Genomic DNA, 16531 nt, shown 5'->3' on the forward strand with positions numbered 1-16531 from the left:
TAAATACTTTATTTTGAGACATCCCTGAGAGGCAGCAGGTTATCATTCAGTCAGTCTTGTAGTCTTGTCTCTGCCTGAGTATCCCCAGCTGTGAAGTGATAAAAACTTACTTACCTTTATAAACTACATTTGACTTCTGGGGCAAAAGAAAAATGTCTGTATTCCAAGCAGTGCTAAAAGTCTGATTTAAATAACAAAAAGTTATTTCAAACCATTGTATTTAGAGCTTCTGATATGTAACTTAGCATACCCTTATCTATACACAAAAGATCCTGACTTTATATTTTTTCTCAGATTCTCCAGAAAATGCCCACATTTTTTTTTACTGGCAAACTAAACCAATCAATCAATCAATTAGTTCCAGAAATCCTTCTGAAAGCTTAAACACCAAGTGAAGCACAATAACCTCTTCTTTTTCTCCCATAGAATTTGACTAGAATCTTTGACTTTCCTTTTCTCTTAAACTAATCTCCATGAAAAGGAAGAGAACTCTTTGCAAAACAAAAATTAAATACCTGAAGGGACAATATTTTTCCCAAAACATGAATAGTTATATCTGCCACGAAATGCCCTAGGCATCAGCTCACAAGAAAAGAATGCACTAGTCTTGGCATCCTTCACCTTTCCAGAAAGTCTGGTCCTTGCTGCTGACAAAAAAAAGCTTGTTTTTAAAACAGTAGTTTCTGTCTAGTGTTGTGCAATCTAATCTCACAGCTCCTTAGCACTGAGTCAACTTCTCTAAATTAAACAATTTTCCAAATTATCTCTTTTGGCGAGATGCAAAAGCAAAAACAACAAAAAAAAACACCCCAAACCAACCCTAAACCACAACATTATAAGAATTCACTTGTTGTTCAAACAGCAATGAAGATATCCACGTAAATTTTTAAAGTGTTCTGCAGCTGTTTCAGAGACTCAAATTAGAATGAACACCCTTCCCTCCTCTACACTAGTCCAACAAAGGATAATGCTCAACCCAGTCTAACCAAGGACCCACCTAACCTAGTGCACTATTTGCAAAGGTGGCCATGAGTTGATGCCCAGAGAAAAGTAAGAATTTAGAGAAAGTCTTTCTATTTTATGCACATAAACATATGTAATATGTCAGCCCCCAACTAATATTCTCTCACTTTCCAGCTATTTATTAAGGTTTCCAAAAGCCATGCTTGACATAAGGATAAGAGGATAAGATGGTGATGGTAAGAGGCAACAGATGTAAGTTGAAACAAGGAATGTTCAGATGGAACATAAGGAAAGAACTTTCTCGCTATGAGGACTGTCAAGCATAGGAGCAAGCTTCCCAGAGAGGTTTTGCAGATTCTGTCCTTGGAGGACTTCAGAACCAGACTGAATAAAGCTCTGAGTAAAATGGTGTGAGCCAGGTAGCCCTGCTTTCAGTGGGATATCAGACTAGAGATCTCCTGCAATCCTTTCCAAGCTAAATTAGCCTATGATCCTATTTTTCATCTGAGGAAATTTTGGACTGGATGTTGTTTCCATGTCCCAAGTTATTTACCCACAGTTTTGCTTTTATTTGCCTCAGTTCTCTCCTGAGGCTGTGCAAACTTCTGACAGCTAGTTCCTCCACCATCTGACAAACAATGTCCTTTGCTTTGCTCCTAACTTCACTGAGCTTCATTTCATGACTCTGGCTTGCTTTCAAATGCAAGAAATACAAAAAATTTGTGCAAGGGAAGAAAGGAAACAAGTTTTTAAAAATTATTTTAGCATCATTTATTCACAATATTCTTAGAACGTGAAAGCACTTTTACTAAATACCCTGCACTGTATTTCTGAATTTGAAGGTGAGGGGGAAAGGCAGTTATGTATCACATTCAGTTACCACCACTTGCTGTCAAAAACTCCCAGCACTCTGCCTGACTGCACAGCACACCTTTGGAGTTCTTGCACTCAGCCATTACAATGCAAGACAAGTTCCCACACCCAGTCACTGCACAGGCACAGAAGAATATGAAGAAAGAATTTCTTGTCCCACACCTGCTGGAGTCCCAGTTGCCAGCCTCCATATCAACCAAGGCACCTGGACCAAATGAATACTGAGAATAAGTGACATTGGCACAGAGATGGTTTGACACAGTGGCATCACAACCTGTGACACTCCAGGTATCAGCAGAGAATTTCAGTCACTGTCAGGTTTTTATCAGACATCCTTCAAAACTCTAATTCAGTTAAGGTGGAATTGACTCCTATTGTCCTGACCAAAGACAAGGGGACACTTGCACAACTTTCCACCTTCTGCACATGAGTGAGGCAGACACAGTGTATGAACAGTTTGTACAGACTGCCCATTTGTAACCAGAGAGTAACAAATGCTGTAACCTTCTTCCATTTTAGCAGTGAGACCAAACATCCACCACCCCTCACAGGGGAAGGTGGTGATCCATCTCCACAGTATTTGCTTCTTCCTAGGAGTCCAATATCAATCTGGACAACTGAGACTCAAAAGACAAGGCTAGGAGGAAACATTAGATAATCATACCTAGGGGTTTTTTTCAATCCACTAGATTCTTCAATCCCACCCAGCTCCCTCCTAGTAAATCCAGTGATTAGTACCTGAATCATTAATTTTTCTTTAGCATCAAGCCACAGTCTCTGGCTAAGCCACCATCTAAGCCATTAATGACTGCTTTAGGACCTAGCTTTTTGGGTTTTTTTCCCCCTTTATGAAATAACAAAACATAAGTCACTCCCTTATCTTTCTTTTTGATAAAATATACAGACTTTACATCTGAAAATATTTGTCCCCTCCCTGAAAATCCCAGGGAGGATTTTTTTCAACATGCATAGTTTATTTCTTTACCCTCTCTAGTTTGGTTATATTCTATAATGGATGTTAATATTTGGCCTGAGGGCCACATTTGGGAATCTGGGGACAGAAACAGTTGGAGCAAGACATTTCCAGGTGCAGCCTTCATTGCATAAGTATGGCTTTTATTCCTTCATGCTGTATATGTAATGTGCCCTGTTGGCTGGGGTACATAGAAAAAATTGTAGCTAAAAGCAATAAACCTGTAACACACCTCTGTCCTCACCATTACTTATTCCACAGGATTCTCATCTCATTTGATGATTCCTTCAGTAATGTTACTTGTATTTACCCTTCAGATCACTGAAGATACTGAATAGTGACAAGTTCTGTATTTATTCTAAAAAAAAACAAACCCACAACCTCAAAGAGTAAGAAATCCCACTCAAAATGTTTGTTATTACTTTTTGAGATTTCCCCTTAACAGTATGACTGGGAGTAGTGGAAAAAAAGTGAAGCTAACTTTGTCTCCAGACAAACAGCTAACCTGAAACCCTGCCTTAAAATGCCCAAATTCACTGCTTCAAATTTTTAGAAACTATAACAATGAAATTAACAGAAGAACCTGGGAAGCACAAGATGACCAACTGTGCTCAGTGAGACAGTAAAAAGAAGATAAATATTTCAAAACTAAATTAGAGATCCACTGAAGGAGTAACATGACTATTCCTCTTTCCTTGTACAGTAGTAACCCATTAGGAGTAACAAATTCTGCAATATATTTATTTGCACTTCTTTCAAAACTAGCTGGCCCAGTACCTAATGAAAACTGTGTAGGAAAAACATTTTCAAGAATGAAAAACCAGAGTTCTTAGTCTACACTGAGGAATCTTGCTCATTGCAGATAGTTATCTGCAGATTTCTGACCTGTGCATCATATTGTTATAGGTAAGTCGGCAACAAATTCTTCCATACTCAAGAAAAAATTTTCCACATTTGAAAAAAGATGATGTTACACATCAACATTCAGTTGAAACCAGTAACACAGGAGAAATGCAGCAGCCATGTACCAGTAGGTGTTCATGGGCATCAGTATTTCTTTTTCTTCTCAAGAAAAAAATAAAATCCTTCTGTTGCAGCAAAAAAGCTTGATTAGAGGAATAATGCCTCAGGCAAACCCTAGAGGTAAGAAGCAACTTGAAAGAAACACTGTTCAAAAACTAAGTTGATGCAATATTAAACAAGCGAAATCAGGGAAACAGGGCGGGGGGAAATCTTACAGGGTCAGATTCTGAATTCTTTTACGTTGATTTGACATTAACCTAATTCTGCTAATTACTGCAGAATTGCCAGTTGCAGCAATTACACCACTCACTCATACAAGTGTAATATCCAGAGCCAGGCCCACAATTCTTCATCTGCAACACAGAGAGCTGCTCACACAGCCCTGAGGTTCACTACTCCTTCAGCAGACCCCAAAACATAACTTACCTGAGTGTACTCACTTCCCAGGACGGGGAAGGTCATGGGGAACTGAACTCTATGAACGCAATCAGAGCAACTTCTCTGCATCAGAAATGGCCCTTAGAACAATAATTATGCTTTGCTGATCAAACCACACACAGGAGACAGGTCCTACTTAGACTATCTGGTTCTATCCAAACCTTTCAAGTGCATCATTATGGGACTGAGATATCACAGGCTGAACAACATACACACAAACACACAAGTTTTCAACAATGCAAAAGGAAGTCTTTCCAATGAAATGCTTGACCAAAACATCGCAGTTCTTTCACACTGCTGTTATTTCCTTACAACACAGAAGCCAGGTGCACATTTTTTAGTCACACTTCACCTTTCACCTGTTACCCATAAGGAATATTCAATCTGTCAAGTGTCATATCAAAGGATTTTTGAGGATCCTCATTCAAAACCAACAGGATCAATTGCCTGGAGAAACCAGCATTGCCAGAGGCACACAGTGACATCACTATCAGTGCTACCATAGTTTGGGCTGCCACTGTCCCACCTCTCTGCCCCCAAAGTCCTTTACTGCTTGCAGCAAAGGTTATCTCACCCCAAAGCAAAGGGCAGGAATTGCCTGATTACAGTCTCTTACAGATCCTACATTTGTTTTGAAAATGTAATTTGATGTTGGTTTTGTAACCTGTTATTTTCAGGCTGATGTCAAAGCACGCAGATGTAGGAGCTTGCCTTTAAATACCCAGGGCTTTTTGTCCACCACACATTTCAAGTTTTGCTCCAAAGGCTTGTTCTTTACTTGGCATTTAGGTGACCATGCTGAAAAAGATGACAATCCTCTCAGCAGTGCTGATTCTGATCCTGGTAGATCAACTAAAGGCACAAGGTGAGTCAGCTTGAGGCAAATCCACCTTTGTCAATCTAAGAGTCACATTCATATTGTACTTACTCCTAAGGTTACTTTTCTTCCCCTCCCTTACCTCCTACTTGGGATCTCTGATCCCTAAAAAGAACTACACACATTTTTGGATATACCTAGAAATAACTTTTCAAACCATGCTCCTCATCCTGTAATTCCTTTCACTTTGTAGGTGCCCCTGTTACCCCAGTGCTTGAGGCAGCAAACGTGGAGCAAAGCAGCGATCCCAGCACACAGCCAAGCACAGAGCTGCCCCCAGACTACAGCGGAGACTCACACCAGGAGAATGGCACAGAGCAAGCCGGGAGCAATGGAGTGCAAGAAGGTGAGCAGACCTTCTGGGAGCTGAGTGGAGAGTCAAGTCCTGAGTCTACCCCTAAGGCCAGTGTGGAGCCAAGCCAAGAACCAACCCAGGAGACACCCACTGAAATATCCGGTAAGACCCATTTTGTCTTTGATTGTCCACGTTATTGATATCTCAGTTTTGTTACTCCCATCTGCCACCTTTCCTGAACTAAGGCAGCAGGATGAATTAAAATGCTGCTTTTCCTTGTAGTCTATTTTTTGCAAAATATATGGCATACCAGATATCTAGCCTCTCCTTATTCCAAAAATATAAATAAATTGCTGCAACTGAGAAGAAGATGATACTCCTTAAGACAAAATGTGTTATTATGGATGAGTGAATTTTATAACTGTATGTGAAGCAAAAACCTCGCCTGACCAGGAAGAGGTTTCTCTTGTGGATATAGTTAATGCTGGCTTATAGTGCACATTTCTAATGTGGGACAAAATACACAAACCCAACCACACCAAAAATATAAACATATTTATACGGTCAAGTTCCATTGTTAGAAAGGCCTGTGGTATGTCTGAGTGAACACCATCTTAATAAGACAGGCAAAATTAACCCCTAGAGAAGAAAGACCTCAGGAAGATTTTGGTGCCTATACAGCAGAAAGGTCTGTGGTCTGTATCTCCATATTTCTCATTACCACACTGAGCTGCTTTATCTTATACTCAGTCTCATTAATAAATAAAGGAGCCCAGCTTCTTTATCAGATGTTAATTCTTTTGGGGATTTTGTGGGCGTTTTCTTATTTTGTTGATTTGAGGTTTGATTTGGGGTCTTTTTATTATATTATTTCATATTACATATTTCCTTATATGTGAGGATCACTCACTTTTTGTAAGAGACATTATAAGTGAGGATCATTTAAATATACACAATGGACTAATGAAGCTGTGAGGAGGGGGTTTTGTTTGCTTATTCCTTACAATAGTTTATGTAGGAACAATCTTAATTTCCATGGTATTCATAGGTAACAACTTGCAAATACCCAAAGTTGCACTTCTGAGCAGAGTAGTAATTGATATTCACTCTCTTTTTTTTTTTTTTTTTTTGTTGCTCTAGAGTAAATTTCAGCCCTAAAACTTGATGAAAAAGCAACACCTACTTACCTATAGAGGTGATTTCAGCACCAGGAACACATGTGAGTTGCCTGTTGTAAGCTAGATGGCAGAGCCATTCCCAGAACTACACCTTGCAGGAAAACTGCAACCATAGCCTTCAGTTCCAGAACCCAATCTAATTCTTGCTTACTTTACCAGATTAATTAGACAACAGCTGACCTGTGCTGTTTTGCTTGCACAATAACCTGAAATAAAGAATGTCATCGCAAGTACATGCTTTGTTGTCATTGTAAGCCCTTTCCCTGGTCCACTTCAACAAAAATTATTAAAAATACTTTAGGGTGTGTTTTTCAGGCTTTTTTGGTTTTGTTGTTTTTTGGTTTTTTTTTTTTTTATGTCACCTCTCAAACATATTTAATACAGCTGATGCTTGTGTTTTCTTATTTTACTTCTGTTATGACCAAGCCTACTTTCAGTTTGCAGGAACTAGAAGCAGGGTTGTGAAAGCATATTCAGACAGGCTCCAGCTGACTTCAGAATGCTTTACATGTGCTGAAGGTATCCTCAGATGACAGGGGCAGTTTGAAACACAAACCACTATTTAGCCCATTAACTTTTTAAACAGCTGTGGCTACAAACATGCAAAAACCTCTGATTGTTTTCATGGCTTGCAGGTACAATGGCAAATAAATCACTGATCTTCAAGTTTTCTCAGCCAGAACAACAGCAACTAAAGAACATACACAGAAACACAAATGTACTAAAAAACTTAACTTACTGATTTATTTCTCATATAATAGCCAAGTGCTTCCTGTTGCCTGGCATCAATTGCAGCATTCTTCATTTGATACTCTTACTGTTGGAGCAAAGAGAGCAAGCTGAGCGCTGCACAGAACAGAGATGCTGGCTCTCCTTAGAGAACATACAGAAATAATCTGAAATAAATTAAAATTGTCAGAATAAAAAGGTTCTCCCCAAAAAATTTAGGACTCCCTCTTTCCCAAGGAACTTAATGCTTTAAAATTCAACTAAAAAAAATATATCCCTCAAAACCCATAGCAGCAAGTGAGACATCTCCATATCCTCTAGTGCCTGGTGTAGCGTAGACAAAGCAGTTGTGTGACATTGGAAGAAAGGAAAAGCAGTCTTGGATTTCCACTTATTCAAACTTATTTCAAATATAATTTTCCATCTTTTAATGGCTCATTTGCAAAGTCATAAATAAGGGAAGTTCAACATCTAATCCCCTATTGGTGACATTAAGTAAAAGATTTCTAAATTCACCAAACCAGAACACTGGTTTATATAAGCAAATCACCAATATATTCAAAGGCAATATAAAATAAGTATTACAATCAAAACACATTTTGTTTCCAAGCGAGCATTCTTTCATCTTATAAAACAATTTTTAGAGCTTGTCAACAGTACACTTCTGTTTGACTGATAAGCAAAAAAAAATACTGTGGGAAAAAGAAAAAGAGAACATCCACATTCTGAGTTTTTCATTGCAAGATGCAACAGGGACACAGAAAATAACAATAAAACCTTCAAGCTTCCCAGTGTCATGTAGAAAGGGTTTAATATTCCTAAAATACTGCCTATATGATTGGCAGAAATTAGTAGAAGAAAGAAAATTGTTTCAAGAGCAAATACCGTGTTGGTCAAAAAGGACTAGTAATGAAGAAAATCACCACACGGTGGCTCCAGATACAGAGGCTTTCCAACAGAGTTGCACTTACAGGTCACACAAAAGTGTCCCTGCAAAACAAGTCTGCCAGCTCTGCAGTAGTAGCTGTGAAGGAATATTGCAAACAGAATTCACCCACTTCTGATTCCAGGAATACTGAGGTCACTTGCTTTTTACTGCTTTCTCTGGGTCACCTACCATGTTTAAATGCAGGCCACTGCCCTCTCACCTGTGGCTTGGAGAAACTTCTTTAGAGGATACCCAAGAGGATATTCAAGATTGCTGAACGCAATACAGCAGGGAAAATGATGGAAACACACTTCTTTAGAGTCACAGCAAGAAGTGGAACAAAGCAGCTGTCTCCCATTTACTCATTCAAAGCCCTTTTCAGGGTGAAAAAGCTGTGAGCATATTAACCTAAATGCAAAGGATTGAAAGGCCATAATGAATTACCATGCACCTAGCTTTGACTACATCCTGTAATACTGTAAAACCGATTAATAGTGAAAACTCACTGGCAAGGAGAAGGCATTGCCAGGAGCATCCAAGGGAGATTTAAACAGCTCCAGGGAGCACAAGGGGCTGTTTGAATGGGCAGGGTGCAAAGGTAGAGCACAAAACCTAGGGAGTGAGTGATCAAACTAGAAGAGGAGTAAATATGCCTTCAACTCAGTCATTGGGAAAAGGAATTTAATGACCCAGATGGACCTCAGAGAGCAGGAGATAACTGGAGTTGCCCAGCTGTTCTACAAATAAAGAAATTAACAATTGGTTCAACCAAGAAAAGGTGGCAGGTGATAGGAGTGGGTGATTCTGCTTTATGAGGTAGAGAGGCACTCATCTCTTGGCCTGACCCACTCTCAAGGGAGCCTGGACAGCCTTCCAGGAGCCTGGGTCTGGGACATTACTAAGAAGCTCCCAAGCCTACTCAAACACAGACTATTACCCACTATTAGTGTTCCATGTGGGAGCCAGTGATACACCTAGCACCAGTCTGGGAAGCATTAAGAGGGACTAAGGAGCCGTGGGAAAGATAGTAAAGGGTCCTGGAGTTCAAGTAGTTTTTTCATTAATCCTCCAGGTCAAAGGAGAAGGACTTGAAATATGCAGACAAATCTGGCAGGTCAACAAATGGCTACAGCAATGGTGCCCTAGTCAGGGTTTTGGTTACTCAGACTCATAGGACTCACTTTGCCAAGCCTAGTTTACTGGGGAATGACAGGATCTATCTGACAAAGAAGGAAAAAAGTATCTTTGGTGCCATTACTGGAACTTGTGCTCACCAAAAGGAAGGAGATGATGGGGAATGCAGTGCTTCAAGGAAGGCTTGGCTGCAGTGACCAGGAGATGATGTTTATGATCCTGAGGATAGCAAGGAGGGCACACAGCAAGCTCAGTGCCCTATCTTTAGGAGAGGAGACTCTGGCCTCTCCAAGGACCTATTTGGTAGAGTCCCATTGGATAGAGCCCTGGAAGACAGAGGAGCCCAATATCACTGGCTGAATTTGAAGGATCACCTCCTCCAAGCTCGGGAGCAAGGTATCTCAACAAGGAGACTGAGCAAAAATGCCAGGAGGCCTCTATGGATGGATAAGGAGCTGCTGTGCAAACTCCAAGCGAGAAAAGCTTTCAGAAAATTGAAACAAGGACAGAGGGCCTGAAAAGAGCAGGAAGATTGTACGGGAAGCTAGGGACAAGGTTAGAGAAGCCAAGGCCCAGTTAGAACTGTGTCTGGCCAGGGAATATTAAGGATAACAGGAAGGGCTTCTATAGATACATTGCAAGCAAGTGAAAGACCAGGCTACAGTGAGCCCTTTCCAGACAGAAAAGAGAGACCTGGCTACCCTGGACAAAGAGAAAGCTGAAGTTCTCAACAACTTCTGTGCCTCTGTCTTCAATGGCAAGTGCTCCAGCCATACCACCCAAGTCAAGAAAGGCAGCTGCAGGAACTGTGAGGATGAAGATCCTGAGCCTCCTGTAGGAGAGGATCAAGTTTGAGACTATCTCAGGTTTGAGAATGTGCACAAGTCCACAGGACCCAATGAGGCTCATCCATGGGTCCTGAGGTAGCTGGCAGACAAAGTTGCTGAGCCACTATCCATCATTTCTGAAAAATCATGGCAGTCAGGTGAAGTCCCCGATGATGGGAAAAAGGGAAATGTAACTCCCATTTTTAAAAAGGGAAAAGTGGAAGATACAGGGAACTACTAATCAGTCAGTTTCAGCTCTGTGCCAGGCAAGGTCACACAGCAGATTCTACTGGAAACTATGCTAAGGTACCCGGCCAACAAAGAGGTGACTGGTAAATGCCAAAATGGTTTTACAAGGGGGAAATCATGCCTAACAAATTTGGAGACCTTCTATGACAGGGCTACAGCACTGGTGGACAGGGGTAGAGCAACTGACATTGTCTACCTGGACTAAATGCAAAGTATTTCACACTTCTGCATGACATCCTTTTCCCAAGATTGGAGAGACAGGGATTTGATGGATGGACCACTCAGTGGATAAAGCTGGATTGCCACATAAAAAGAGCTGTGGTCAATAGCTACACATGGAAACCACTGATGAGTGGTGTCCCTCAGAGATTGGTACTGGGGCTCTTCAATGTTTTTACTGGCAATGTGGACAGAGGGACCAAGTGCACCTCCAGCAGGTTTGCTGACAACACCAAGCTCTGTGGTGCAGTTGACACCATGAAGGGAGGGGATAATACCACGCAGGGCCCAATGCAAACCTCATAAAGTTCAGCAAAGCAAAGTGCAAGGTCCTACACCTGGGTCACTGCAATCCCAGACACACCAATAGCTTGGGCAGAGAAGTGGTTGAGAGCAGCCCTGCTAAGAAAGACCTGGGGGTTACAGGTGAGGAAAAACTCCACACGAGCCAGCTGCTCACAGCTCAGAAAGACAATTGAATCCTGGGCTGCATCACAAGGAGTGTGGCCAGCAGGTCAAAGGAGGTGATTCTGCCACTCTAGTCTGCTCACATGTGATCCCACCTGGAGTGTGCACAGTTGTGGTATCCCCAACATTAAAAGGACATGGAACTGTTGGAGCAAGTCCAGAGGGGCCACAAAGCTAATAAGAGAACTAGAGCACCTCCCCTATGAACACAGGCTGAGAAAGTTGGAGCTGTTCAGCCTGGAGAAGAGAAGGTTGCATGGAAACCTGATGGCAACCTTCCAGTATCTGAAAGGGACCTACAGGGAAGCTGGAGAGAGACTCTTCATGAAGCTGGAGAGAAACTCTTCATCCGGAACTGCAATGACAGGACAAAGAATAATGGGTACACATTGAAAGAGGGAAAATTTATGTTAAATATTACAATTTTTTTACTGCAAGTGTGGTGAGACACTGCAACAGACTGCCAAAGCAGCTGTGGATGCCCCATCCCTGGCAGTGTTTAAGGCCAGGTTGGATAAGGCCTTGAGCAACCTGGTCTAGTGGGAAGTGTCCCTGCCCATGGCAGGCAAGGTTGGTTCTAGATGATCTTTAAGGTCCATTCCAACCCCTGAACATTTTGTGAATCTATGAAATAGTAAGCTGTCTTTTGGAACCTCAACTTCTACAGCGCTGAGCTGCAGACAAAAAGAACATCTCCCTCCCATGTTATTTGTTCATAAATTATTAACAAGGAAGTTTCCTGTACCCTTTTTCAGGACACATGATGCAAGACAAACACAGTCTTGAAACACATAGCTCTTTTTCTCTTAGACAGATGGCCTCCTCAAGCCCTATTCCCACACCTTTCCTGCAAAGACAACACACAGGTGCCCAGAGTAAGAGCTCTCATGGCAGAAATGAAAGGTCCTTTCCTTCCAGCTGTTTATAACACTTCACAGACATCTCTGGTTGTGTCTGGTAAATGCATCACACCATGATAGATTACTACCTCTCTAAGCTCCCGCATGGTGAAGCTTGCACAGCTAACTACTAAGGCAGACTTGCATTGCTGCAGCACAGCCAACATATTATTGTTTCATTGGGTTGGTCCTCCTCTCCCTTCAGAAGAACTTTCAAGAAAATTAATGGATACAGTGGGGGATGAATCCTGCCATGAGGTTTCATTACGCTGTATTACACTGTAGGAACAAGCTAGATGTTTTGTCAGAACTCACCAAGGAGGAGCTGAGAAATTTGCAGGTAGTACATTGGATGCTGAAGCAGCAAAATCCAAAATCCAGTTCCACACATCTTAAACTTCATTAACTACTTCAGGGACCCACAGAAAATGAGGAGCACAGAGAGCAGACTGCCATCCACATGGCTAGGAGCTACAGGTAAAGCTATGCAGCATGTGACCACTGGTGACCACTCCTAACATTTTACTCTACAGGCATAGTAAGAGCACACCAAGAATCCCACCAACAAGAAGTACACTTCAGCCCCTTGGGAATTCATCTTACTCAGCTGAACAAGGCATGCAGAGTCTTGTTGGCATTCCAGTATCTTTGCATCTCTGCTAGCAACCAGAAAGAAATTGTTTGAGCCTACAGCTAAAACCTTCCAGCTTTGCAGATACATTGTACTGTAGGAAGAAATTTAGAGTGGAATGGCAAGAGAATGTTCTTGGCCTGAACTATTAAGCTGCATAACAATGCAATTGTGTTGAACAACAGCCTATAAAATATTCAGCGGCCATCTCTTTCACTGACCTGATAAAAACGTATAGCTTGGGGCTCGGAGCTTCACTCTGACATCTCAAGATTTTCCACTAGGAAATTGATGAAAATTAATACCAAACAGCAAGTGCTGTCATTACAGCATTCAGAAAAAAAAAACCAAACCATGATAAAGACCCCTACAACTGCAAATCTCTCTGGGCTAAGAAAAAAAAATACAGCAGAAGAAACAGCTGTTTATTCTACACTTGGAATAAAAAGAGCAATTACACCACCAGCAAAAGGCTTCTCTCTCTACTACAGAGCAAACTAGGATTTAAGAAATGCCCTGCAAATCTCCTCCACCACTGAAGGACCTCACTGAGGCTCTGTAATTCAGATGCAACAAAGCCAGGTTCAAGACCACGAGTCTTCAGAAAAGAGTACACTAATATCAAAAACAACCTGGGTCCTGGCTCAGTTTAGAATTCTGTTATCTGAAGCTTAGGGCTGGGCTTTACAACCAGCAAGACTTTGCTGGACAAGGCTAAGAGAAAAGTGAAGTGGATGTGCCTCCTTGGTCTGCTACCACTGGCTGTCCAGTTTAGCCGAAGAGCAACAACATATTAATGCAAATTAAGTTCAACTGATTTTTCCAGGAATTTTAAAGCTGTTGCCCAATTCAGCCTAACCCTAGTATACACACAGAGGTTGCTTTCAGTAAGACAAGGAAGGCTTAAGTTGGTTTCTATTCATGGCTACTAGTCACATCTTCACAAAACATCACACTCCCAAAAAGGCATAAGTCTCAGCAGACGTCTCCCCCTTAATCAACCAAAACCAAGGCTGGATGGAAGAGGGGAAAAAAAGATTTAAGTTCCATGGAAGTCAAGCCCAAAGTTCATCTAAGATGACGAATTTTACCTCTCTGAGGAGGACAAAAATAACAAGGGGACCTCAGTAACTGTGCTGTAACTGAACTTTTTAATGGGGATGGATATAATTAATACATTGTAAGCCAGTTAAAAATTTTCATTGACTTGTTATTACTTTAGTGAATAAATTAATGGTCAGCTGGACAAAAAATAACCTCAAGGAAGGAGTGAGGATATTACACATCCCTTGAGGAGCTCTTCCACTGCTAGTTGCTGTCACCATTGATACACACCCAAAACTATTGCTATGACTCTTCTGTGCCTCCAAATGCCTCCACTGCAGTAGCTGCAGTATTTTCCATTACTAACTCATTTAATGAATTACACTCCATTATCAGATGGGCAGTGCTTTGGTAGAGGAGTGGCTAAAGATTCTTTGCTTTCTGTCAATGCTCGTGGCTGATGGATGAAAACACTGAACCTGACACCTTGGTTAGCTGCTGCCCTCACAAACCCACTATTTGCAGTCATGGTGATGGCTTTCAAAGTGTCTCCTGTCCCAAAGATGGCTAAAGAGCGGCTGTTGATTTTTGAACTAGCCACGAGTCCTAAGGCACGGTCCGAGGGCTGATCTGGCACCACATTAATTCTTTTCACAAGCAATGCAGCCCTCTCTTTCTCTCCAGGTCCTCCCAGTGTTTCCAAGATGGACTGGAAATCTCTGACAGCAGATTCGCAGGCAAAGAGTTCTTTTCCTTCCATGAACTCCTTCAGCTGAGGCAGGACTCTCTCCCGTCTTTCTTGGGCTGCTTGCTCTGTCAGCACTTTTTCTTTGAAGACAAAGTAGCAGCCACCATAGCTCAGCGCAGAGACGTAGGTTATTAATGTAGTGATGTCCAAATTAACTCTATTGCAGACATTTACTTTGATCTGGGTAGGGAAAGCAATGCTGGCCACTAAATTCTCCCGGTCTACTCTGGTCACCTGCAGGAGTTCAGGGTCTTCTTCATCTGATTCACTGGTGTCAAGGTGCTCGTTTTCTGCAGATGGTTCTTCCAGTGAGTTCACAGCAACAACATCTCCTCTCACAGATATTCCCATCTCCTTGAGCCTCTCTGCCATAGGACTGGACACGCTGTTGTAGAATGCAAAGATGATGTGGGGATTGCTGTACTCCACGGGCTGCTGACGGCTTGCTTGCAGGAAGTCCTCTGCCTGCTCAATGACACTTTTGTCACCATACTGGCCCCTTCCCAGCCAGATGTTATGCAAAGCCTCAGCTTTACGACCGATGGCCTTCACCCACGTGTGACCTCCGTTTGCAACGACATCTACCACCAGTGTCTGTTTGTCTCCAAACCGGTCCTCATAAGCAAAGACATGGAGGACACTGACAACATCCTCCAGGTTCTCTGCTGACTGAATAATGGCTTGGAGGTGGGTAAGGTTTGTACTCTGCAGATGGGATTCTTTAATGGCCACTTTCCCTGCCTCCACCTTGTGTAAGAAATTTAGCTCTGCCTTCAGTTTGCTACATAGCTTTGCCCCACCTTCTATTCTCCTCTTCTGGGACGAGGAAAGGGCTTCCACTCTCTGAATCAAGTCTTTAGCAACAGCAATTCTTTCACAAAGCAGCGACTGCACAGACATGTTGGAAACATTATTCCTGTCAAGTGAGAACAAAGGAGAAGATTGTTATGGTCAAGAATAAAAACAGTCAAAAGAGTTCTTTCTAAGAGTATACACTGCAGTCTTGCAATAGACTTAAGTGGAACAGCTATTGTAAAGCACAAGGAACTGGAACCTCAACACAAAGTCCCAGTGATGAGTTCAGTGATGAGTTCAATTCCTTTCCTCCACCTTCAGAAATCTAACCTACAGCCTCAGAAGACCCCAGTTCTCAGCTAGGCAGCACTCAAGTCTACACACAGGCCTTGCAAGCTTGTGGTTTCCCCCCACCTGCCACGTAAGAGACCCTCACTCAGCCAGCCACTTAGAGGGATGTTAACTCTCACAGCTCATTTGCAAAAGCTGTCATCCAGAGCAAAGTCAGAAATACAGTTAATGCCATAAGCAAATCTTGTCTCTCCCTCTCATCACACTTACCATTAAAATTAAAAGCTACCCACCATGCTTACACATACCCAGCTTTGAACCTGCACTGTTCAACTCAGTGCATGAACCCCTCAGAGGGTGGTGAAGCACTGGGACAGGTTGCCCAGAGAAGTTGTGGATGCCTCATCCCTGAAGTGGTAAAGGTCACAGTCAGGTTGGAGGGGGCTTGGAGCAACCTGGTCTAGTAAAAGCCACCACAGCAAAAGGTGTCCCAGCACACAGCAGGGGAGTTGCAGCTAGATGATCTTTAATCTCCCTTCCAATCCAAACCATCATGTGTTTCTATTACACAGCCTCATGACAGACTATGATTCATAATTCTACCATCAGGAGAATCTCTATGCTAAAATTTCTGTTTTCTAATTCTACTAAGAGATTTACTGGGTTGCATCTGATAAATCTATTTTTTTCCACATCTGTACTACTTTAGCAGGCCTTAGGGAAAGTATGATTGGAATTCTTTTACTGAATATGTGATGTCTTTGAAAATGCAGGATTCATACTACACCAAACAATAGCATATTTAAGACAGTAACCACTATGAATAGTGAAATTAATAAATTTTTACTCCTGACTACAAGTAAAAACACTGTAATTCTTCCTATAATTCCTACCTAACTTGCATGTTGAAGTAAACTGGTATTAAAGGACAAGATAAATGAAATTCCAA

The 16531-nt window shown here is 41.8% G+C and overlaps 1 protein-coding gene across 1 annotated transcript; it reads right to left on the reverse strand.

The window, feature by feature from the left end:
* Window positions 1-7740: 7740 nt before the first annotated feature.
* Window positions 7741-15650, reverse strand: CUNH7orf25 (chromosome unknown C7orf25 homolog). The gene has a single exon (XM_031060863.1). The coding sequence runs from the start codon at window positions 15394-15396 to the stop codon at window positions 14128-14130; it is 1269 nt and encodes a 422-aa protein (XP_030916723.1). The 5' UTR covers window positions 15397-15650; the 3' UTR covers window positions 7741-14127.
* Window positions 15651-16531: the final 881 nt, after the last annotated feature.

This window comes from Geospiza fortis, unplaced genomic scaffold (genome assembly GCF_000277835.1).
Source record: "Geospiza fortis unplaced genomic scaffold, GeoFor_1.0 scaffold265, whole genome shotgun sequence".
NCBI classification, from domain to species: domain Eukaryota; kingdom Metazoa; phylum Chordata; class Aves; order Passeriformes; family Thraupidae; genus Geospiza; species Geospiza fortis.